The following is a 23,784-nucleotide window of genomic DNA, read 5'->3' as shown; positions in this document are numbered from 1 at the left end:
CACATAACCAGGAAGTGACATAGCTGCAATTCCAAGACAGCCAGGCTGTCCTTGAGTCTAGGTTCTTTTTGTTCCCATTTTTTAAAGGATTCATTTATTTAGTTGGGGGGAGGCACAGCAAGAGAGGGAGAGAGAATCTACAGACGACTCTGAGCTGAGCATGGAGCCTGAAGTGGTGGATCTCACTACCCTGAGATCACGACCTGAGCAGAAAGGAAGAATTGAACACTTAACTGAGCCCCCCAGGGGCCCCAGAGTCTAGGTTCTTAACTGCTATGCTATACTGCCCCTTGGAGAGCTTGCCATCATCATGGCGTTCTGTTAAATGGATCTACCATAATCTATTCCATCAGCCCCTTTTGATAGATGCCCGGATTGCTTCTAATGAGTCATTATCATAAGCCAAGCTGGAATAAGTAACACGTACGTTTTGGATATGTGCAGGTCGATTTATTGAATACATTCCTGGTAGTGGGATTGCTGGGTGAAGGGATGTGCATTTATAACTTTTGCCAGATCTCACCTTACTGCCTTCCGTGGGGTTGCCGAGTGTCCTCTGTTCCCCTCAGCCTCTCCAGCAGATTAAGTTAGTAAACGTATGAATTTCCGCCAAAAAACGGGCAAAAAACAATTGATATCTCAAAAACTTTAATTTGCATATCTTTTATAAGCACATCTTTTATAAGGAGCGTCTTCTATGTTCCCGGGCCATTCAACACTTTATGTGGACTGCCTATTCATAACCTTTGCTCATTTTCTATTGGGTTTCTGGCCCTGTTCTTAACTAGTTTTCAGGAGCCGGTGCTACATCAGTGCTGAGCCCTCTTTGTAACACCATCTATAGCTTCGGAGTTTCTGCAGAAGGTTCAGGTTTCCTTCTTTTGTGCTGGTGTGGTGGCTTGTCTGGAGTGGCCAGAGGCCTGGGAAAAGGTTCTAGCCAGGATCCACAGGGTACTAGGGTCGGGAGTCAGGAGGAGTAGCACAGCCGCTCTGACAGTGGGGCGCTGCTGGGATGGTAATGCGTCCAAAGGGCCCAACGGCAGGCCGGGCTGGGGTCAGGGCCAGGAAGGGGAGAGGCACCTGGTCCAGGCGGACAACCTAAGAGGTCCCCTCCCATCCAAATGCGGAGACACACAAGAATGACATGAAGTTGGTCTGTTGCTGTCCTGACCTAAGGACCAAGGGTTCCCTGGTCTCCCCAGATTCCACAGAATCTCACCTACGTGCGCCTGGGAGCCAGGGCCAGGCTGCCGGAGGGGCCGTCCTCTAGCGGGAGGCTGCGAGCGGGACCGACGCCTCCTGGCTGGCGAGCCGAGAGTCCCCGCCGCTGCGCTCCCGCAGGGCCCGGCGCCTGCCCTCCCCGGAGCCGGCCAGGGCGGGAGTGGAAGCCGGATCCCGCTCTTTCGTTTTCGTTTCCCGGAAGGATAGCGATTACCGGAGCGCTCTGAGACCTTCCTGGCCCGGGAAACCCGAGGGCACTTCTCGAAAGAGATTTCCTCCTACGCGACCTTCCAGTTTTGGGGACCCAGTTACGGGGCGAGGGAAGGAGGGGCTCAACGCGCTGAGCAGCCGCGGCCAAGGGAGCGCTCACGACTGACGGCGGGGAGCTGTCTCACCTCCACCTGTAATGCAGGTAAGAGCCTGGCGGAGGAACCCCGCCGGGCGCACTCGAAGCCCTCCCCGCCCCTCCCCCCAGTCCCTCCTCCACCACCTCTGTTTCTGTACTCATGTTATCAGAACTTTTTTCCTGACTGGAATCTCACTTTCAAACGCATTCCCAAACCTCACCATCCATCCTTCACCAGCCCTCTCTTCTCACTCACCTCCGGCCTCACTGTCTCTCTTCCGACGCTCCCTCTACCCTCTCCCCCCACCCCTCGCCGGGTGTTATATACTGCTCCTCCTTACCTCCTCCTTACCTCCTCCTCACCCCTACCATCATCCAGTTGTGACGTCCCTGGAAGTTCCTGCGCAAACCAGACTCGGACCGCTGGCAAATGCCACCACAGAGGGGCCCCCACTTCTTAGAATTCCTTCTCCATTTGCCATATTTCCCCAGCAGACTCAGAACCGCCCCAGAGCAGGGACCCCTTCCCACCTCCAATCCAAATCCATATTTTTATCAGACCTCGCCCTGGCTTTCATGCTGAAGCCCAGAGCTCTCTCAGTAGCTCCCGGGCTGGCATTTCCCAGGCAGTGAAAAGCCCGGAATTGGCCGGTCATCATGCTTGGAAGAGGGTAGAAGGGTCCACAAGGGGCTTCCTGCTAGTGTGAAACCTTAGACTCTTCTCCGACTGGGCATGCGCTGCTCTCAGGCGGCAGCCTCTGAAGCTGGGTTACCTGGGATACAGCATTGGGGGAGGTGGTGTAGTGGGGGTCAGCCAGAAACATGGTGAGAACTACCCCAAAAGATGTTAAATCCTCCTCTGTTTTGTGGTTCCAGACCCCCAGTCTTTCACTGTAGGCTGCAGTCCTAGGACATCGGGAGATTAATGTAATTCTCTTGAAGATTCTAGTTTGAGAAAATGACTTGCTGGGACTGGTTTCACTTTTACTTTTCACGGGCTGGCACCTGTGGCTGGGCATAAGCCCCAAGGTTACTCCTGTCACTTTTTTCATCCCTCCGTCCTGAAGCATGAACCATATCCTCTCTGAGGCTAAGCTGGTGGTAAAATTGTAAAGATACAGGCTTCCCTTGGTGGGACCTTGGGATTCAGAAATGTACCCTTCCTTTTTCTCCCTTGAAAACAGCATTTACTTGTTGGTTTATTTATTTCTGACTTAAGGTCTCTGTATCCTGGCCCTCAGGTTCCTTGTGTCCTCTCACCAAGGTCCTAGTGACTATTCCTAGGCTCTTGAGTTTCCAGCTTACAAGTCAAATCTTGGCAGGGAGCCTTCTGTGGGGTGAGGCATGTGCGTGAAGAACTTGAATCAGAAAAATGAAATTTATCATGTGTCCACTCTGTACAAAATGTTGAAGTTACCAATCTGAAGACATACATGGTTTCTACCTTGAAATTTTTAAAAATTTCTTCGTTATTTATTTATTTATTTGAGAGAGAGAGAGAGAGAGAGAGAGAGGGAGCATGAGCACAGGGGAGAGAAACAGAGGGAGAGGGAGAAGCTGACTACCCGCTGAGCAGGGAGCCCTACATGGGACTCGATCCCAGGACCTGGCATCATGACCTGACCCAAAGGCAGTCACTTAACTGTCTGAGCCACCCAGGTGCCCCCACCTGGTTCCTACCTTTAAGATAGATGCAGAGATGGATGCTCTTTCCCTTTAAGAAAAATTCTTAATACATTTAAGGATGACCGAGCCTTCACTGAGAAGGCTTGTTTTTGACTGCCCTGGTTTTTCCTCTTTCTAGGAGGGAGCACTGGCCAGCTCTTCCGTGAGGCCGGAGGCAGCCACACCACCACCGGGCACCCAGGCCAGATGTGAAGCTAGAATGAACTTGCTGGGTGAAGGGGGAATCTGCAAGCTACCAGGAAGACTCCGTGAGTAGAGAGGAGGAAAAAGGCTGATGTTTTCATTTTTTTTTTTTAAGATTTATTTATTTATTTATTTATTTGAGAGAGAGAGAGCAGAGGAGGGAAAGGGCAGAAGGATAGGGGAGAGAGAGAATCTCAAGCAGTCTCACGGCCCACTGAGTGTGGAGCCCTATGACTTGGGGCTGGATCTCATGACCTTGAGATCACGACTTGAGCCGAAATCAAGAGTCTGACGCTTAACACACTAATCCCCCCAGGCGGCCCAGACTGATGTTTTTAAAGGACATAAATGTGACCCATGAACTTCTTACCTGAGGAACTACCTTCCCTCCATCTCCTATTGCTTTGCTGGGTTTTCTTTAACTTTTCATTGATGAGGAAATCAGAAGAGGGAAACATGAACGCTCACAGTGAGGAATGTGGTTACCATGGCCAAGGGTGAGGGCAGGGCAGGCAGTCTCCTCATTAGTAAGATGAGGGTTGGGATCAAATGAGCTATGGGATCTCTTCCAATCTAAAGACAAGGAGTTGGGGACACTCCTTCCAATGAGGTAGTCAGATGGAGTTAAACAGTGAACAAAAATTCTATGTGTGTAGAACTCTCTTTTAAATAATTATGTTTAACTGTTATTGCTTCAAAAGTTGCATATGTGTATTGTCAAAAATTGGCAAGTGGTGGGGAAGCATAGGAATACGTAGAACAGGAAGTCTGGGTGGCTCAGTCAGTTGAGCATCTGCCTTTGGATTAAGTCATGATCCCAGGGTCCTAGGATCGAGTCCCGCATGGGGTTCCCTGCTCAACGGGAAGCCTGCTTCTCCCTCTCCCTCTGCCAGCTGCTCACTCTGCTTGTGCTCTCTCCTTCTCTGTCAAATAAATAAATAAAATCTTTAAAAAAAAAAAAAAGGAATATGTAGAACAATCAAATCAACCCAAAGAGCACCACAAGAAACTGACTGGCCATATCTTTTTATTTCATTTTCCTAAGTTATGTTCTTGCCTGAGAAAGCTCATAACCAGAGAACAGGCCATAGATTCATGTATTTATGCCTATGTTTCAACTGCCAGAGCTGAGAGGTGGGAGAGCTAAGGCTCAAGAGCACGTGGGTCTCCATGCTAAGACCAAACCTTGGTCCTGCTGATAGTCTTCTAAGAGAGTTTTCAACATACTTCCTAAGCCACGGGAATCATGGGCTAGGCAGCAAGCTGCCTGCCAGTGGGAGGTCTTAATATGGGTGGGGGTCTTGGGGCAGCGTAGGCAGGTACCTGTGATCTGGGCTGGGAAGCATCCAGGCCACTTCTTGCTAGGCTCACCCAGTGGCTGGAACACTGCCTAATTGATTTCACATCCTTCTGATATCCTGGCCTTGACCTTCTTTTTCAGCCACCAACTGGGTTGATCAGAATGTTGGGTATGACTTCATAGGCCTTGGGAAGACCAGGTTGCCGCCAAATGCCCCTGCCTCTCCTCTCCATAGCCTAGCATTCTTTTAATGAGGAACAGAGCCTGTGGGAAGATGGGGACTCATGGATATGAGAAAGCCACAGAGCATGAAGGAGGCCCTCATGCCTCAGAACTGTGGTGGAGGGAAGTAGCTGTGGGATCTAGGGAGAGGAGCAAGGAGCTCTACAAAGAACCTCTGTTGCTTTGTTTTGTCCAAATGCCAAGCCTGACTGGTAGCTTGAGGCTCAGGGATGTTCCAAGAAGATATTTGGCAATGGTTACATCAGTAGGAGGGTAGGATTTGGGCTCTGTTTCCAACCCAAGCCACGGTGATGAGGGAAAATGGGACTTTGGGGCTGGACCTAAAGACCCTGGGTGTTACTGCTGAGAAGGACATTTGATGTCATCTTATGGCAGCTGAGGACACCGATTCTCAGAGAGGGACAGAATTCTTTGCAGGTCTCACAAGGCCCTCCAGATTACCTCCTATGGCCTCCCCTATATTCAAAGTCTACTTCCATAATTGTCACACCTAGTCCTAGGATGTCAACACTGATAGAGACCCTAGATGCTGCCTCAGGTAATTCACTCATATTCCAAATAAGGAAATTGAGGGCCAGAAGATTGTGTTCTGCCCAGGTCAGTGACCTCCCTGCCACTGGGTGCCTAGCTCAAGGTTACTGGGCAAGAGGGTACAGGAGGAGGAGTGGGGATTTAGAAAATGTAGTCATCACCTTGGTAAATACAATTATGCCAGCCTTTTAATTTTTTGAAGCCCCCTTTGATGGGGCCCCTCTGAGATGGTTACCAGGCCCTCCTGACCATTTCTAGTGACAAGAACTTCCTCTCCTCTTCAGCCAGTTGGTTCCCTGGTTACTCAGTTCCGGGAGCAGGGTCATGTGATCTATTTAGAACTCCTTAGGTACTAATCCTATTGCCTTTGATTAGATTTCTCCAGAAGCAGACCCTGAAATACTTCCCCATAGAAGAGAGAAGGAAATCTAATTTAAATTTGAATTGTAAGGGCGCATGGGTGACTCAGTGGGTTGTGTCTGACTCTCGGTTTCAGCTCAGGTCATGATCTCGGGGTTGTGGGATCTCTGCCCTGTGTTGGGCTCTATGCTCAGTGCAGAGTCTGCCTGGGACTCTCTTCACTTGCACGCAGGTTCTCAATAAATAACTAAATAATAAATAAATAAATAAAATCTTTTTTTTTTAAGATTTTATTTATTTATTTGACAGACAGAGATCACAAGTAGGCAGAGAGGCAGGTAGAGAGAGGGGGAAGCAGGCTCCCCACTGAGCAGAGAGCCCGATGCAGGACTCGATCCCAGGCCCCTGGGATCATGACCTGAGCCGAAGGCAGAGGCTTTAACCCACTGAGCCACCCAGGTGCCCCTAAAATCTTTTTAAAATCTTTTAAATGGTCCCAGTGGGGACCTCTGGGGGGCAGTGAGAGTACACCCTGAGTCCTCCCAGCCCCAGGGTAAGGAAGCAGGTTCTTCATCCACCCTGGGGTGAGGCTGCTTCCATTGACTCCACTGCAAATTGAGAAGACCCCACCTTTGGGGAGAAGGTGAGCCAACCCAGCCAGGGCTTGTCTTGGCTTCATTCCCACTTTCCCATTCCTCTCCAGCTTTCCACGTCGCCCTTTGCATTAGCTAAGTCAGGTGCAAAGTCAGGGACTGACATTTGGCATTTGGCGGCCCTTCTAGTAGACTTCTCTACTCACAGAGTAGAGGTGAAAGCCAAGGACCATGGGCATGCCCAAGTAGCATTTTCTATGCTTCTCATCTTAGGTTTCATGAGTCATATTTACTTCTGAAAATATTCAGGCAACCCAGTTCTGGCCCTTAGTAAATACCTAAAAGTCTTAAAAGATAGGGTATACGAAATGACTCATTTTCCTCTCAACAACATCCCAAATAAGCAAACTGCTGACACCTAATGAAGGGTTGACCTTTCAGATGGCTGGGGTGATGTCATTCCTATTTCTTGAAATCGGGTTTCCACTGCTGGGCATCTCGTTGACATTTATCCTCAGTTACCCATCCCATTCCCTCCTCCACCTCTGGCTTCTCTTCTAATCATCAGGGTGATTTGCCTCAGCAGGAAGGTGAACCAACAAAACAAATTTTTTTTTTCTTCAGTAGCAATGTTTACTCATCTAAACCTCACATTCTTTTTTTTTTAATTTTTAATTTTTTATTAACATATAGTGTATTATTAGCACCAGGGGTACAGGTCTCTGAATGGCCAGTTACACACTTCATAGCACTCACCATAGCACATACACTCCCCACAGTCCACAACCCAACCACCCTCTCCCTATCCCCCACCCCCCACCGCAACCCTCAGTTTGTTTTGTTAGATCAAGAGTCTCTTATAGTTGTCTCCCTCCCAATCCCATCTTGTTTCATTTTTAACTTCCCTACCCCCCAAGCCCAAGCCCCCACGTTGCCTCTCAAATTCCTCATATCAGGGAGATCATATGATAATTGTCTTTCTCGGATTGACTTATTTCACTCAGCATAATACACTCTAGTTCCATCCACATCATCACAAATGGCAAGATTTCATTTCTCCAACAAAACAAATCTTGCTTATAGCTTTGTGAGCTGGCAATGAGGGGAACACACCAACAATTTCCCTGTAGAGCTTACATTTCCGTGTTTATTTGCCTGACAAACAAAGATGTGCATTAGAGTAGTTCACAGTTCCCTCTGAGGATGACTGTCCAGTCACAGGACGTGGGCTGGGACGGAGGGGCTGGATCCATGAGGCTCCAGCACAGTGCTCTGCACTCACAAGGAGACTCACAATGATGTCTTCTTCTCTGGAGGTGGAGAGCGGAAGAGGATTCACACGGCCCCTCCCCCTAGTCTGCATCCTGGAGGGTTTTCCCAAGCCCAGGATGAGTCAGGAGCTATGAAGGCAGTCCAGCCCCTGGGACCCCTTGCAGGAGCCGGGCTGAGGTCCCCCAGGGAGGGAGTCTGGGAGGAGATGATGCAACCTCTTGGGACAGCTCAGGGGCTTTTGAGAAGAGGCAGTTTAGAGCTGTCACCAGCATGGCCGCATTTGATGACAGAGACACTGAGACTCCACATGAGAAAGTCATCTGTGCGGCTGATGGCCAGAGGGGCCTCACACCCAGAGCTTAGTTCTTGGTCCTGACTCTGCATTTTCCTGGAGCTCATTCCCTGGCCCAAAAACAAAACAAAACAAAAAAAACCCTCTTGAACTTGAACTTGCCACCATTGGATACAGAGGAACCCGTGTCTCCGCCTTTTGAAATTGATTTTCAAAGCTCCTAGGTGTGAATAAGCCATGTGAAGAGACCATAAAGTGCCACCTGCAATTTTCAGATGTCATGGGCAGAAGGATGACACCTCTCAGCAACTCCCTGGCCATGTCAACAAGGGAAAAGGCCCTTGGTGGAATTCCAACAGATGAACTTGCTGCTCAAGTTCACCCCCTTCACCTACAGAGAGTCCTCTGGCACTTTATCTTCCCGTGTACACAGGTCTCTTGGGAGGCTTATTGACGTGCAGGTTCTGATTCAGTAGCTTGAGGGTGGGGCACAGCCTCTAGTGAGCTCTATCTCTAGTAGACTTCTGGGTGACACTGCTGCTGCTGCTAGAAATACATTTGGGGGATGCCTGGGTGGCTCAGTTGGTTAAGTGTCTGCCTTCGGCTCAGGTCATTACCGCAGGGTCCTGGGATCAAGTCCGACATCGGGCTCCTTGCTCAGCAGGGTGCCTGCCTCTGCCTTCCTTTCTCCCTGCTTGTGCTCTCTCTGATAAATAAAATCTTTAAAAAAAAAATACATCTGAGGGACTCATTTTATATAGCTATGTCCTAACAGTGCTTTTCAGTTTTTGGTCAGGACTCACTAAGGAATGAAACCAATTTAGTGGGTCAAAATAAGTATGTTGAAAAAATGAAATAGAATGTTTCATGAATAGTTTGAGCTTTTTATATATACATGTGTGGGGGTCATGATATAGAATGCATTTTTTTTAAACTGTGGGTTGAGGTCAGAATGGTCTGAGAAACTTTGCCCTAGGTTGAGGCATATGAGAAGCAGTAAGTTAGATGGATGCAGGTGCCAAGAGAGAGGTGGGGTGGGGTGAAATGGGGAGGCTGGAGGCTCAAAGGGAATGTTCTGGAAGCTTTGAGTATTCACAGTGATGTTGCCACCTGCCAATGAAAGGGAATGTGGCAAACAACACACAGATGGGAGATTCCAAAACCCCATGATCTGGCAACAAAGAACCTCCTCCTTCCTGAAGTCACGGTCAGGGCTAGACCATGTGCATCTTTGTGCTGATTAAAAAGACCTCTCCTTTCTGAGGAAGCCAAGCCAAAGCCAGCCAGGGCTGGGCTTGGCTTCATCCATACCCTCCCATCACTTCCCTCCAATGGTGCCTTTGTGCAGGACACAACACAACTGTTTGCACTAGCCCTGGCCCAATGTCTGGTGACCATAAAGCTGAGTGTGATTACCAAGAAAGGCCATATCAGCTGAGACAGTCAGGCAAACAATGGGGTGATGGATTTGAAGACCCTGGACAAACAGTGACCCTCAATAAGCCAAAAACTACAGCAATCATGGCATAGAAACAAGCTGTTCCCTCTGTTTTCAGGCAGGCTTCATCAGTGAGGATGTTGGTAATCATAATACATATCATTTGTTGAGTTTTTACTCTTGCCTAGTCATTGTGCTGGGCATGTTGTGTTTACTGTGGTTAAATACACTTAAATGGGCCTAGAAAGTAGATTCTTATTATCCCCGCCTAACAGATGTGAACACTGGTCTTACAGCGAGGAGAATGATCTTGTCCATAGTCAGCCTCCAGTAAAATAGTGGGGCTGGGATTCAAACTCGGGTACCTCAGACCCTACAGCTGTCACTCTCTCTGAGCAGCAGCCTCCAGTGTGGGATGATGGCGATTCCTGTTTTTATCAGACTGGACAAGCACTTTACAGTTTCTTGTATTCTTCCTGTGAACCCTGCCAGGAAGGTAGAAACCAGCTGTTAGTTCTGGATTTGGTTGCTCATGATTGGTCCAGCTCTGTCATTCTAGAGATCACTCTATCTAGCAAACTGCAGGGGTATGGTGAGGAGTAGCTGGAAAATAGCTTTGTTCAGGAGGGGAGGGGCAGCTTGAGGGGGGGGTCTTAAAAATCAAGACAGAGGAGTTTTGACTTGCTGAGGTTCATAGTTGGGAGCCATGTCAGTTTCTTGAGCAAGAGAGTGAAAGGGATGCCATGGAAAGAGAGACCTGGTTTGGGTGGGATTGGGAGCTGGTCAGGATGCCTATAAGTCTTTCACTTCACTCATTTAGACAGTTTATATTTATTGAGCATCTACTATGTGCCGGGCATTGCTATAGGTGCTGGAGAGATAACAATGACTGGGACTGGCAAAGTCTGTGGTCATGGAGCTGACATTCTAGTGGGGGATACAGTGACTGCCTAAGCAAGATGCCCAGTGATAAACACAGCAGAGGCTCATGTGGCCCAGGATGGGGAGGGGAGGCTTTGAGTCCTGGCTTACTCTTGGGGATGGATGGAAGGTAGTGCTGACTCTTCAGGGAGATACACAAACCCTCCAGCAGTGTCTTGGACCCACAGTCTCTCCAGCTTCCCCAGATGGGGACTCTGTCCAGACCTGTTCCAGAACCCAAGAAGCAGCTGAGCTGGAAATCCCCAAAGATCATGTGGTTGGAGCTGGGACAGTAAGGTGATATCAGGCTGGAGTCTTGAGACACAAAGATGGTTGATGTAAGGAACTGAAAATACCATGGATCACAACCAAGAGAGGGAGGAGCCTAGGCAAAGCCCCTGAGAGGTGGTCAGACTGGTAAGGGGAGACTCCGTTAGGCTCATCCCAGTAACAGGGTCAGGAAGATGTCTGGAGGGCAGGGGTAGTGGATGCCTTAGATAACACTTGCCATCAATTATGGAACTCTTAGGTGTGGGAGGCCATTTGCCAAGCTTTTTACTTGTGTCACCTCGGCTAACATCAAGAGCTCCACTTGTGTTGGAAGGCACAGACCACGTGCCAGACACTGGTCTTTACATTGATTATTCCATAGAATCCTGATGACAGCCCCATGTCGGTGGTACTGTATTCTGTCACCACCCTCAATTTGCCGATGAGGACACTGAAACACAGTCGTTTTGCCAGTTTCCAGCTGGCCTGCCACTATCATCGATCCTTTTTGTTGTATGTTTCTCCTTTTCCTTTAGGGATGATTTACATGCCGTCATGTGTACAGATCTCAAGTGTACAAACATGGACACACTTGTACAGCTACCACTGAGATCAGGAACTAGACCATTTCTAGTGTCCCAGAAAGTTTCCTTGTCCCTCTTTCCAGTCCATTCCCCTCCAAGTGGCCAAGGGTGACCGCTTTCTGATTTCTCCCCTTATATTAGCATCTGTTCTTGATGGCATTTTTACGTCTGGCTTCTTTCCTTCAGCAGAGTATCAATGAGCTTTAAGCCATGTGTCCTGAGTAGCAGTGTCTTGTACTCTCTGTTTTCCATTGCATGGAAACAACACAACTTGATTGTCCGTTCTCAGACTGATGGGTATTTGGAATGTTTCCACTTCTTTTCTATTATGACCACAGCCACTGGGGACATTCGCATACATGTCTTCTGGTGGATGCATTCCCACCATGGCTCTTAGGCGATGCTGGATTGCACAGTATGTAGCCTGGGCTCCTAACCCCTGCTCCATCCTGCCCCTCAAACAGCACAGCAGCCCCGCCAGGCAGTGAAATGTTATCCCATTTCACAGAGGAGGAAATGGAGGCTCAGAGAGGTTGAATGGTTTGTAGGTGACTTGGCCAGCAAGGGGCTGAGCTGGGGATCCAGACCCTAGGGTTGGAGATTTGGCCCTGAGCTAGGTGGCTGATCCACTGCTTGGAATTTGATCCTTCCCTGGGGGCTCAAATCCTATTGGAAGGCCCTTTATGCCCTAGTATTCTTTGAAACATGAGGACAGGAAGGTCCTTTTCTGTATTTACTGGACTGGAGGTGCCGGCAGCAAAGGGATGAAAGGTGGGGATAGGCATGAACAAGAGGTAATGAGAGAAAAACTGAATCTCACTCCGGGGCAATGACAGGCTTCATTTCCAAGTTCTACTGTGTGATCTCAGAGTCTGTCACAGGCAGCTTGGGACGTCCCCAGCCCATGTCTCTGGACTGAGTAGCAGGACCACATCTGTGGTTGATACTGTCTGCCAAGTTTACAGTTTCCTTCTCTTCATGTAGTTCTAATGTTTCCCTGGAGGCAGGATGGCTGGGGAGGGTGTAGAATCCATCCCCATCCTCTAGCCAAACAGGCCTGTGTACTCCTCTGACTCAGGAATCATAGTCTTAAATTTTCAGGCCAACAGCCCCAAATACCGTGAAAAAGGCAATGCCATAAAAATGCAATGGCCCATGGGCCCCCAAGCCCCAACAGCCCTGGCTGGCCAAGGGGCCCACCCCTGACACTTCTGAATCTCGCTATCGGGTGGTTTCTAGCTTTCACACCGCTCAGCTTTTGTGTCTCAGGCCCTTCTGCAATCACTGGGCTGATCTCCCACGGAGGCTCTAAATTCCTCTTTCCACCAGCAAGGTGTCCTTTTCCCTGCCTTCCTGCCAGGGGTAGGTGTTATCATTAAAAAATGCTATCTCATTCTCTGATTATGTCTGTCCCTGACTAGTGAGGTGTCACGTCTTGCCACATGTTTATTAGTGGATTTGGTCTGCTGCAGAGATGCTCAACTGGAGGCAGTTTTGCTCCTCTCCCCTAGGGACACGCGGCGATGTCTGCAGACATTTTGGGTCGTCACATCTTATTGGTGTGTGTGTGTGTGTGTGTGTGTGTGTGTGTTTGCTGCTCACATCTAGTGCCCAGAGGCCAGGGATGCTGGGGAACATTCCACAAAGCTCAGGACAGCCCCCACAGCAAGGAATGATCAAGGCAAAATGCCTGTAGTTCTGTGGCTGAGAAATCCTGCTTCACTGTAAATTGCTGGTAAGACATTTTGTCTTGGAAGAAAAAAAAAAAAAGAATCCATTTGGAGATGCTCTTCACCATGATAGACATTAGCCCTTCATCTGTCATCTATGCTGCAAATATTTCCTTTATTCTGCCCTCTTTTAGTTTCGTTTATGGTCTCTTTTACCACACATACAAAACTTAATGTAGTCAAGTCATCTTCCACTTATGTAACAGCCTCTGAGTTTCCCATCTTGGTTGAGGTTTGAGGTCCCCCACCCGACCCCTGTTTAATGCATGTGGGTTTCCTACTTCCACTTTTTTTTAAAAAAGCTTTTATTTTTCTTCTTTTTTGAAAAAGATTTTATTTATTTGTTTGACATAATAAGAGAGAGAGAGAGACAGACAGACAGAGAGTGAGAGACTACAAGCAGGGGAGAAGCAGAGGGAGAGGGAGGCTCCCTACTGAGCAGGGAGCCTGACATGGGACTCAATCCCAGGACCCTGGGATCATGCCCTGAGCCCAAGTCAGATGCTTAATGGAATGAGCCACCCAGGCGCCCACAATTTCTGTTGAGGTTTCTATTGTTCTATTCATTAAGCCTTAATCCCATCTGGAACTGATCTTTCTAAGTGGAGACCGGTGAAGGTCCAGATATTTTTTTTCCAGCTTGGAAAAAAAAAAAAACAGTTGTGGTTTTAACATAGCTCAAATTCACTATCCTTTTCCACTGAATTAAAACCCCTATTGTGTATTAAATTTACACACGCACGCGTGCACATGTGCACATACTTCTGGGCTCCATCTTTTTCCCTGATATTTGTCAGTCTCAGTAATAACAACAGATCTTGATGATGTGGCTTTGTGGTATGTAGTACGTGCAGGCCAGTTGCCACCTCTGTTCTTTTCTTTCCCCTTAAATACTTTATTGGTTAGTTTCAGAAATTTCTTCTTCTTCATTATTCATTCTTAGGTCCCCAAAGAAAGTTAAGGGGAACCTCTCCTTCCTCCCAAACTGAGCTGTGTTGCTCTGCCTTCTATGTTTGTAGCCCAGGGTCCTTTCCCTCCATGTGGCTGAGCAGAATTGTCAATAGATAGTCATTGGGTACACCCTCCTGCCAGCCTCACTCTGTGCCGGGTCCCCAGCAGGGGCACAGTGCCTGGCACATGGCCCATGCTTGTTAGATATTGGCTGAATTGATGACAAATGGGTAATACACTTGTACTTTTTCTTTTCTTTTTTCTTTCTTTCTTTTTTTCTTCTTTTTTCTCTTTCTTTCTTCCTTTCTCCTCCTCCTCCTCGTCCTCCTCCTCGTCCTCCTCCTCCTCCTCCTCCTCCTCCTCCTCCTCCTCCTTCTTCTTCTTCTTCTTCTTCTTTTGTAAACATGAAAACAAGTTTTATCTCTTGTGCTGACCAAGACAGTCACAGGGTGGTTTAGTCTTTGTCACTGTGAAAGTGTGGCCTTGAGCAGGTATCTCCCCTGCCTCAGTTTTGCTACTCATTGCACCAGCCCTGATGAGCCCCAACCTCCCCCCACTGTGACACAGGATCCTGACAGGGCTGAAGCGTTCTTAGAAGGAGACACACCACACAAAGCAAAGCACCAGGCTGCCATCACGGTGGGCACAGGGCTGGGGGCCCTAATACTTTTAGGGGCCCACAAAAAAGTTCTGATTTCTTTTGAAGTCAAGAGAAAAAAAACTGAACTTTTAGGCAGAAGAAAATGTTTTCACTAGGGAGAAGGTGGTTGGATTATGGACACTGGGGAGGGTATGTGCTAAGGTGAGTGCTATGAAGTGTGTAAATCTGGCAATTCACAGACCTGTATCCCTGGGGCTAATAATACATTATTATATATAATACATTATTAAAAAAATAATAAATTAAAAAAATTTTAAAAAAGAAAATGTTTTCACATATAACAATACACTCGTCTTTCTCCAATGCAGTCATAAAATAAAATTTTAAGTATATTTTAGGTGAGGAAGGGGCCTCTGAAGGCAAGGGCCCACAAGAGTCACAAGGTGGCCTGGTTAAACACAACCCAGATGAGGGAGGTAAATAATTGGCATTAGGAGCATAAGAAGTCCAAGCAGAGTAGACATGTAAGGAGGAGGAATAAAAGAAAGCAGCTCCTTGTCTGGGTATTGCCAGAGACAAGAACACACAAGCTGGAAATGGGTGCAGGAGACTTCTTTGTCCTCTGGGCTGTTCCCTGAGCAAACCCAGACCTGAGCTGGCACAACAGAGCGGAAGAGTGCAGCAGCCAGACAGACCTGGATTCTGGACCTGGCTGTACCTCATGCTGCCCGTGTGACGCGGGAGTAGTCAGCCTCGGGGAGCCTCAGCTAACTCATTGGGAAAACAGTAACAATAACACGCTTTTCTTCATAGGACTGTTAATTATTTAAACCATCACTCAACATAGGTTGAGCACCGCCTGTGGTCCAGGCGCTGTCCTTGGTGCTGAACACATACACCAGTGTGTCCCCATGCATCCAGCCTGGTGCCTGGCACGGAATAGTTCAGTAAATATATGTTGAATTAAGAAATGGAAAATAGGCTGGGGTACCAAAACTAAAATAAGTGAACACATACATAATGCATAGATAATGATGAACATAAACTTAAACTTATAAATATGCGAAGTGCAATGAAAAGGAAAGTGAGGTGCCAGGAAGGAAAAGAACAGGACATGATGACCAAGAGGGAGACAGGAGAGGACAGCATTGGTTCAGATGTAGCATTCTGGGTGGGCTTCTCAGAGAAGGTGACATTCCAGAGAGGGCCTGAAGCGGAAGGATGAGTGACTATTGTGGGGAGAGCTCCTGCCCCCGCCCTGTTCTCTCTCCCAGTCCCTGTCCCTGTGGTTGCAGGCATCCAGCCAGCACTCTGGAGCAGGGAGGACGTGTTGTACTGGCTGCGCTGGGCTGAGCAGGAGTACTCTCTGCAGTGCACTGGGGAGCATGGGTTTGAGATGAACGGCCGAGCCCTCTGCATTCTCACCAAAGATGACTTCCGGCTTCGTGCACCTGGTTCAGGTCAGGGGAACTCACTGGATTCCCTCTAAAATGTTCTGATGGAAACTCAGGTAGGCCCAGGAGGGAGACGAAGGGAGATGGATGCATTGGTTGGAGAAGCATGCTCACCTCTCAGCATGGCAGACGTCCCCCTTTCCATAAATGTTTGCCTGGTCGTTCCTTGCAAAGGCAGGCCTGCGGCAAAGGAATCTGTTTGGCCGTTGTTTGCAGAGACCCATTTCCCCTCTGCTTCCCCATGGCTCTTGTCTTCTCTACCCACTTCCACTCTGCCACTTCTCATCGCATCAGCACGAAGCTTGTGCCTGACCCCAGCCATCGCCCCAGAGTCAGGTGACTGACTTGCTCCCTTCCTCCACTCCTAGGTGACGTCCTCTATGAGCTGCTCCAGTATATCAAGACCCAGAGGCAAGCCCTGGTGTGTGGACCCTTTTCTGGAGGGGCCTTCAGGCACAAGGTGTCCACTCAGTGCTGCCCCTGCCTCCTGGAAGGTGAGGAGATCTTCTCAGAGCTCTGGGACTCTCCCCCAAGTTGGCCTTACTGGGAAGGATGGCAAGGCTTCCTCTAGGCAACCTAAGGGAAGAAGCAGCTGTGTGGGCTGAGCTCCCAGCTCCCCTCTGCCCTGCCTCCTTAGCCCTCACCCTGGCCCCTGTGACTCTCTGGGCAGTCCTCCTCCTCCTGTCTCCTCATTTCTCTGCCCTCTTCTCCAGCAAAGCATTTCCTCTTCTTCTGATCTCCCTGTGGAAATTGTCCTTATTAGGGATTCTAGCAGCCTGAACATGGGGATGTCCACATCCACCATCAGTCCTTATCTATTATCATGGCCTACAACCCAGTGGGTCATCCCCCCCTCCCCTCAAACTCTTCCCTGGGTTCCCAGAACACTCCACAGTCACTCCTTCTCAGTTTCTGGCTTCTCTTTTTCTTCCCTATTTCTCAGTGTTGGGGTACCCCACGGCTTGGGGGGCTTTTCTCTATCTGGACTCAGACCTAGGGTTTTAAATACCATCTAGTACTAATGATCCCTACATATGCCCAGACCTCTGTGATTTCTAGATTTTCACACCCCACACTGCCTACCCTACACCTCTCCTGGGATGTCTAATGGGCATCTGAACCCTAAAAGCTCCTAAAGCAAACACCTGATTCCTGTCCCACCACCCTCCCCACAGCCATGCTCCTCTTCCAGGCTTCCTCATCTCAGAAAACTGCAACATCATCCTCCCAGTTGCTCTGGCCAAAATGTTGGACATCACCTTTGATTGCTTGCTTTATCTCCTGCTCAAATCCCCACCATCAACAAGTCCTATTGGCTGTATCCTCAAAATCTATCCAGAACCCACTCACTTCACACACTTCCCCTGCTGCCCATGGCCCAGCCCTCATGACCAGAACTCACCCACTTCACACACCTCCCCTGCTGCCCATGGCCCAGCCCTCATGACCAGAACTCACCCACTTCACACACCTCCCCTGCTGCCCATGGCCCTCTTGACCTCCTATCATCTATTCACAATAGAGTAGCTAGAGAGATCCATAAGTCAGATCCTGTCATTTCTATGCTCAAAATCTTCCGATGGATCCCATTATACTCAGAGTCAAAGCCACAGTCCTTACAATGACCTCCTGTCCTCTGTCCTCTCCCACCCCTCTCGCACTTGCTCATGCTGGTCTACCCGCAGTGGCTTCTTCATTGAACAAGCCAGAGACACTCTTGCCTCAGGGCCTCTGCTTGCTCTGCCAGGAATTCCCTCCTTTAGATACACACATAGCTCACTTCTCTACTTCCTTCACATGTCTGTTAGATGTTAACACTTCAGTGAGACCTTCCTGTACCATTATGTACCTCTGTCTTTCCCAGGATTTCCCATCTGCCTTATAATGTTTTATTCCATCCCCCCTCACATTATATATTGTTTCTATTTCCTTTTTTATTTTTATCATCTCTCTCCCTTTCCAACCACTATTCCCCCTTTCCCCCACTGCTACAACACAAGCTCCATGACAGCAGGGCCTCTGTTTTTCAGTTCAGTGGTATGTCCTCAAGGTTTTTAGAACAATGCCGGCTCACAGAAGGTTCTCAATAAATATATTTTTGGGTGCATAGAGAGGACATAGGACTGAGATACAAGGCATCTGGATTCTGGACCTGGTTCTGTCATCCCCTGGTTTTGCAAACATTTTACGGTTGAGGGAATAGGTTTGAGAGATTGAGTTACTTGTCTGGGAGCTGGGGTTAGCACCTGGTCTATCTGGCCCTCACCCTTGCCCTCTGTGCCTCCCTGACCTTCCAGCTGGGAACTGGATGGGGGAAGAGCATTAGAAGTGCTGCCCACAGGGCTCCCAGTCATGCCATTAAGGGGTCTGGGCTGGGGGAGGCTCTGGGCCCACAGAATCAATGGTACTTACCTGCTTGCAGAGGGGACTGGGTCACTTCCGTTGGCTCCTGGAAGCAATCTCCTGCAGCAGCCATCACACCTGGGGCTGGCCAGCTCCTCAAGTCCCCTGGCCAAGTGGCCCCTCAGCAGGGAGGAGTCCCTCAACGTATCACACTGTGCGGAGCTGGGCTGCAGGGCTAAGGGAGCCTGCTCCTTCCCCACCATGCCACAGGCCCCCATCGATGGCAGGATCGCTGGTGAGTAGGAGACCATGTGCCCCTGGCCCAGAGGGAAGTGTGCTGAGGCCAAGTCCCAGGGGTGGGTGGCAGGGAGGAGGGCTGTTTTCAGCTTGAGAATGAGTCTGTGCTGGGTTGTTGGGGGATATAGGGTGACTGTCCGTATGCCGGCCACAATCTGGCCACAGCAGGCAGCGCTGTCCAGGGTCGCCAAGCCCACCCTTTCTCCAGGGCAGGGACAGTGAAGCCGGTCATAGTCAGTGAGATTGGCATGGCCTACTCCTCTCCTTCGAATTTTTATTTATTTCTTTTTAAATGGTTGGGTGCTTACTGGGTGCTGGGTGTGATTCTGAGAACTTTATTTAATCCCACACCAGCTTTTGGAGGTTTGTGTTAGACCCATTTTATAGGAAGGAAATGAGGCAAGGAGAGGTTAAGTGACTCCCCCAGGATCCATCACACAGCAGTAAGTGGCAGAGCTGGGGTGTGACCCCAGGAAGTCTGGCTTCAAAGCCTGAACTCTAAGCAGGTGACATAATTCCTCTCTACATTCATCAGTAAAGGGTTGATTAAAGGCCGCCAGACAGACTGACAGATAAACCGCCTGCTTAACCACCGCCAAGGGGTGGTTTGTTCTAAGACACCACAGAAGGGGCAGAAGCCTAGCTTCTGGGTTGGAAATGGCTGGGAATCACTAAAACACAAATATCAGGTCTTTTTAATAATGATGCTTAATATTCTTTGAGCACTTGGGGCGCCTGGGTGGCTCAGTGGGTGAAGCCTCTGCCTTCAGCTCAGGTCATGGTCTCAGGGTCCTGGGATGGAGCCCCGCATTGGGCTCTGAGAGCCTGCTTCCCACCCCCCTGCCTACTTGTGATTTCTCTCTCTCAAATAAATAAATAAAATATTCTTTGAGCACTTACTCTGTACCAGACCCTGGGCCAAGGGCTTTTGAGTTTATGTTACTTAATCCTCATATCACCACCTATAAGGAAACTGTGGCTTGGAAGAGGTTAGGGAACCTGCTGGAAATGACCCAGCTGCAAGGCTCAGGGAGGGGGACTAAATCTCTTGCTCCCAGGCCCCCTCTGCCACTTGTCCTCCAAGATGGCACATTTGATTTCCTCAAGGCCTCTCCCCGGGGGCTCGACAGGGTAGATTTAATAATCCCAATTTAATGGAGAAGCCGCTGAAGGGATGGATCTGGAGACAGGTGCAGGCCACTGGCCACCCTCTGGCACCCCCACTGCCTGCCCTTGCCACCATGAAGGATGTTGGCTAGGTTAGACATCTTGGTCTAGGTCACTAGGAGACTTCGGTGACTGGGGAATCTGTCCATACCTCTCTGAGCCCATTCCATCATCTTCCTGGGGATAAAGGTAACCACTTCTTAAAGTTATGGGGAATAAATGAGGCAATGAGCCCCCACACGTGACTGGTTCTGTTGAAGCTGCCATCTTGACCATCCCACTGCATGCCTGGGCCCTAGCCTAGAGAGCACCAGAGCACCTTCCTAATACCTGTCCTCATAGCTCCAGGAAAGCTTTGTCTACACCCCTGTGCTCAATTGCAGACTGCCGGCTGCTGTGGGATTATGTGTACCAGCTACTCTCTGACCCCAGGTACGAGCCCTACATCCGGTGGGAAGACAAGAATGCCAAGATCTTCAGAGTTGTGGATCCAAACGGGCTTGCCAGACTCTGGGGAAACCATAAGGTAAACCACAGGCAGCAGGAGGGGTGGCCTCCACACATCCAGAAGAGGACAGAGCAGGGGTTCAGAGTGGACCTGTCAGCACTAGGGGATGGTCCTCAACTGACCGGGGAGGGGAGGGTGTCCCCAGCTTCCCTAGCAGCTCCAGGAGTGTTGGGATCAATTTATTCTGGGAGATCCTGGGGACAACAGGATGTTACTTCTGAAGGATGGGGACTGTCCCTGAAACTCAGGGGTCTTGCCATCTACTCACTCAAACCCACTTTTGCTTAGCACTTGAGACTCTCAAAGCATTTTTACTTGAATTGTGCAATATGTGCTGTGGGGCAGTTGGGCCAGATGAGGAGACCAGTTTCCTGGTTTCCTGGAGAGAGCTGGGGTAGAAACCCAGGTCTCAGGTCTTGTGTGGCTCTGGGCTCTACTCTATTTTAAAGATTGGTTGATTGATGGATGGATGTATTGATTTGTGGTGGGAGAGGCAGAGGGGGAGGGAGAAGAAGAAAAGCAAACTCCCCGCTGAGCAAGGAGCCCCACTCGGAGCTTGATCTCACTACCCCAAGATCATGACCGGGGAGGAAATCAAGAGTTGGGCTCTCAACCACCCGTGCCACCCACGCAGCCCCGCGGTGCCCCCTCTTGTTGCCTCTCAGTGTATTGGTGGCTGGAAGGATGTAAATGACTCAAAGCTGCATGTGTTCACCTGGTCCAGTCCCCATGTAGTACAGGGAGGGAAACTGAGGCCCAGAGAGCAGCAATTCCATTTAATGAGCATATGCTACATGCCGAGCACTGTGCTAAGTCCTCGCAGGGTTTAGCTAATTTAGTCCTCACAACACACCTGCAAGATGAGTGGTCTTATCCTCATTTGAAGGCCAGGGAAACGGATGCAGAGAGGCAAGGAAACTTATCCGAGGTCCTGCAACTGCCAAATGGTGGAGCTGGGGCTTACGGTGACATTAAAGCCCAGCCTCTTTGCCCTTACTCTGCACTGTTCACCCCTCAGAGAGAGAATAGATAAAATGACTTAGCTAAAGTCACACAGCTCGTGATTTCCTCCTACTGCTGTGCTCCCCTTCCCATGCTGTCTCTCTGACTGTGTTTTCAACTAAATATATATGTATTTGTTGCTCCAGGTGACATTTGCTATTTAAAAACAATGCGTGAAGAGTGCTAGGGTCGTTCAGTTGGTTAAGCATCTGCCTTCGGCTCAGGTCAAGATCTCGAGATACTGGGATCGAGCCCCACATCAGGCTCCCTGCTCAGCATGGAGTTGATTTCTCCCTCTGCCCCGCCCCTCCTGCTTGTGCTCTCTCTCTCTCTCAAATAAATAAATAAGATCTTTTTAAAAAAATTTTTTTAAAGTAAATGCAACAGCTGATTTACTCCTGCCCCATGGTTCTCAACCCTGTAGGTAGTGCTCATTATTTCTCCTCCATCCTTCCCCTGCCTTTCTCCTTCCAAACTCAAAAGACTCTTAGAAATGCTGACAGCAATCTGGACTGAAGGGGTTAAGAAACCACCCAGTTCAATCTGCTCCTTCCTTTTTCTTTTTCTTTTCTTTTCTTTTTTTTTTTTTTTTTAAGAAATGGGGGGAGTAGAGGATGGGAAGCAGGGAGACAGAGACAGACACTTTTTTTGAGAGAGAGTGAGAGTGACCATGGGGAGGGGCAGAAGGAGAGGGAGAGAGAGAATCCCAAGCAGATACCTGGCTGAGTGTGGAGCCCGTCGTGGGACTTGATCTCCCAGTCCTGAGATCATGATCTGAGCTGAAAGCAAAAGCCTATGCTTAACCACCTGAGCCACCCAGGTGCCCCCAACCTGCTCCTTTCCAGGTGTGGAAACAGAGGCTTGGAAGGAGTGGGGTGGGGAGAGGAGGGTGATGTGGGACTGCTTTGCCTTCTAGAACCGGGTGAACATGACCTATGAGAAGATGTCTCGTGCCTTGCGTCACTACTATAAGCTGAACATCATTAAGAAAGAACCCGGGCAGAAACTCCTATTCAGGTGAGTAGCCTAGGGGCCAAAGTGAAAAGGGGAAGTGATGGTGTTGGGTGGGCTGGAAGCAGCTGGGGCAGGAGCTGATTTGCAACTGGGGCTTGACTTCCAGATTTCTGAAGACACCCAGCAAGGTCAGCCAGGATGAGGACAGCCGCCTGGAGCAGCCAGAGAGCCAGGAGCAGGACAGGATGGATTTCAAGGAGAAGATGCTGGAAGTCTCTCCGTGAGGGTCAGGTGGATTCTGGGCACCAAGCACTGATGGACAGAAACTGAGTATCCCTTGATGGCAGCTAGCTGCCCGTCTCTGCCTTCCTCACAGAGCAGCAGGGATCCCCAATGGGTTTTGCACTCACAGGATCATCACTGTTGTCTCAGACCTCAAAGCTGCCTGGGCACCCGGGAGGCTGAGAACTGGGAGGTTTTACATTCTGGACACTGTGGGGGACATCGTTCTTGAGTAAGGCAGCCCTGGGGCTCAGTGGGGCATGAGAATGAACTCTCTCCCTGCCCTACCCCTTGCTACCTGCTCAGCTTGGGAGCAGTTGCTGGGCACCGAAAGAGTCTCCAACTCAGCTCCTTCAACTTACAGAAGAAGGTAGCAGGGGCCCCTCACGGAGCCTTAGCTCCTTCCTCTTTTGTAAGAGGGACCTGTCAGTCTTAGTAATAACATCTAACAATGCTAACTGACATTGAAGTGACCCCTGTGTACCAGGCCTCTTACTAAGGGTCCTGTCCATATTTTATCTCATTCCATTCACACACCAAACCCCCAAGGTTTAAAGATGGGGAAACAGAGGCAAGGCTTGCAGAGCTTGGATGTCTCTTCAGAACACAGCACTGTTCCTTGGCTGGTCGGTTGGTGTTAATGATTCTGCGTGTCTCTGGGGCCTTTAGTGACTCTGGGGCCCTTCTCAAGCCAAGGCCATGGCCCTGCCTCACTGCCCTCAGCATCTCTGGTGAATGGTTCGTCTCCCTTGGCCCAACCTTCTTTCCTGCTTTCATTCCTTTGGTGACGCTGTGACTATGACCCAGCCGAGAGGACCTCTGCCTCCTGAACCTGTGGTCTCCTACCCACACCTGCCACATGACCTTGGGCAGGTTGTTGTCTCTCTCCGGAACCTCAGGCTTCTCTGTAAAATGCAGATGCTGTTCCCAATCTGACATCACAGGATTGCTAGAAATCTCCGTAAGACAACAGTGGTGACATGCTTAGAGTGTGCTTGCTCCGTAGGGACCACTTAGTCTGTGTTCACCAAAAACATGCCACAAACCCAACTGAATCTATGTTCAGCTTCTCTTCTTTTATCCCCAACGCCCCAGGAGTGGCCGGGGCCTCGCCAGGGGATCAGAGCCTCTGCCCTGTAACCCTTCCAGTAAGGTTTGCGGGTGAAAGGGAAGGGGATATTTTTACTTCATTGAAAACAGAACTTCTTGGATTCACATCTTCTTTCTCAGCAGGAGGAAACCTCTGCCTCCTGAC

The 23,784-nt window shown here is 49.4% G+C and overlaps 1 protein-coding gene across 2 annotated transcripts; it reads left to right on the top strand.

The window, feature by feature from the left end:
* Positions 1–1,310: 1,310 nt before the first annotated feature.
* ETV7 (ETS variant transcription factor 7) lies at positions 1,311–23,495 on the top strand. 2 transcript variants are annotated; one of them, XM_032864350.1, is made up of 8 exons: positions 1,311–1,633; positions 3,372–3,501; positions 15,797–15,982; positions 16,345–16,470; positions 18,399–18,614; positions 20,167–20,309; positions 22,210–22,310; positions 22,414–23,495. In XM_032864350.1, exons 1-8 carry the CDS (start codon positions 1,628–1,630, stop codon positions 22,529–22,531), a joined length of 1,026 nt encoding a protein of 341 aa, XP_032720241.1. In that variant the 5' UTR covers positions 1,311–1,627; the 3' UTR covers positions 22,532–23,495. The 2 variants fall into 2 exon arrangements, with proteins under 2 accessions (XP_032720241.1, XP_032720242.1); XM_032864351.1 differs by having other exon boundaries at positions 1,312–1,633; positions 15,818–15,982.
* The last annotated feature ends 289 nt before the right edge of the window (positions 23,496–23,784 follow it).

Source organism: Lontra canadensis, unplaced genomic scaffold (assembly GCF_010015895.1).
Source record: "Lontra canadensis isolate GAN:19392208 unplaced genomic scaffold, GSC_riverotter_1.0 scaffold27, whole genome shotgun sequence".
Classification (NCBI taxonomy): Eukaryota; Metazoa; Chordata; class Mammalia; order Carnivora; family Mustelidae; genus Lontra; species Lontra canadensis.
This window is presented reverse-complemented; position numbering and strand designations above follow the sequence as displayed.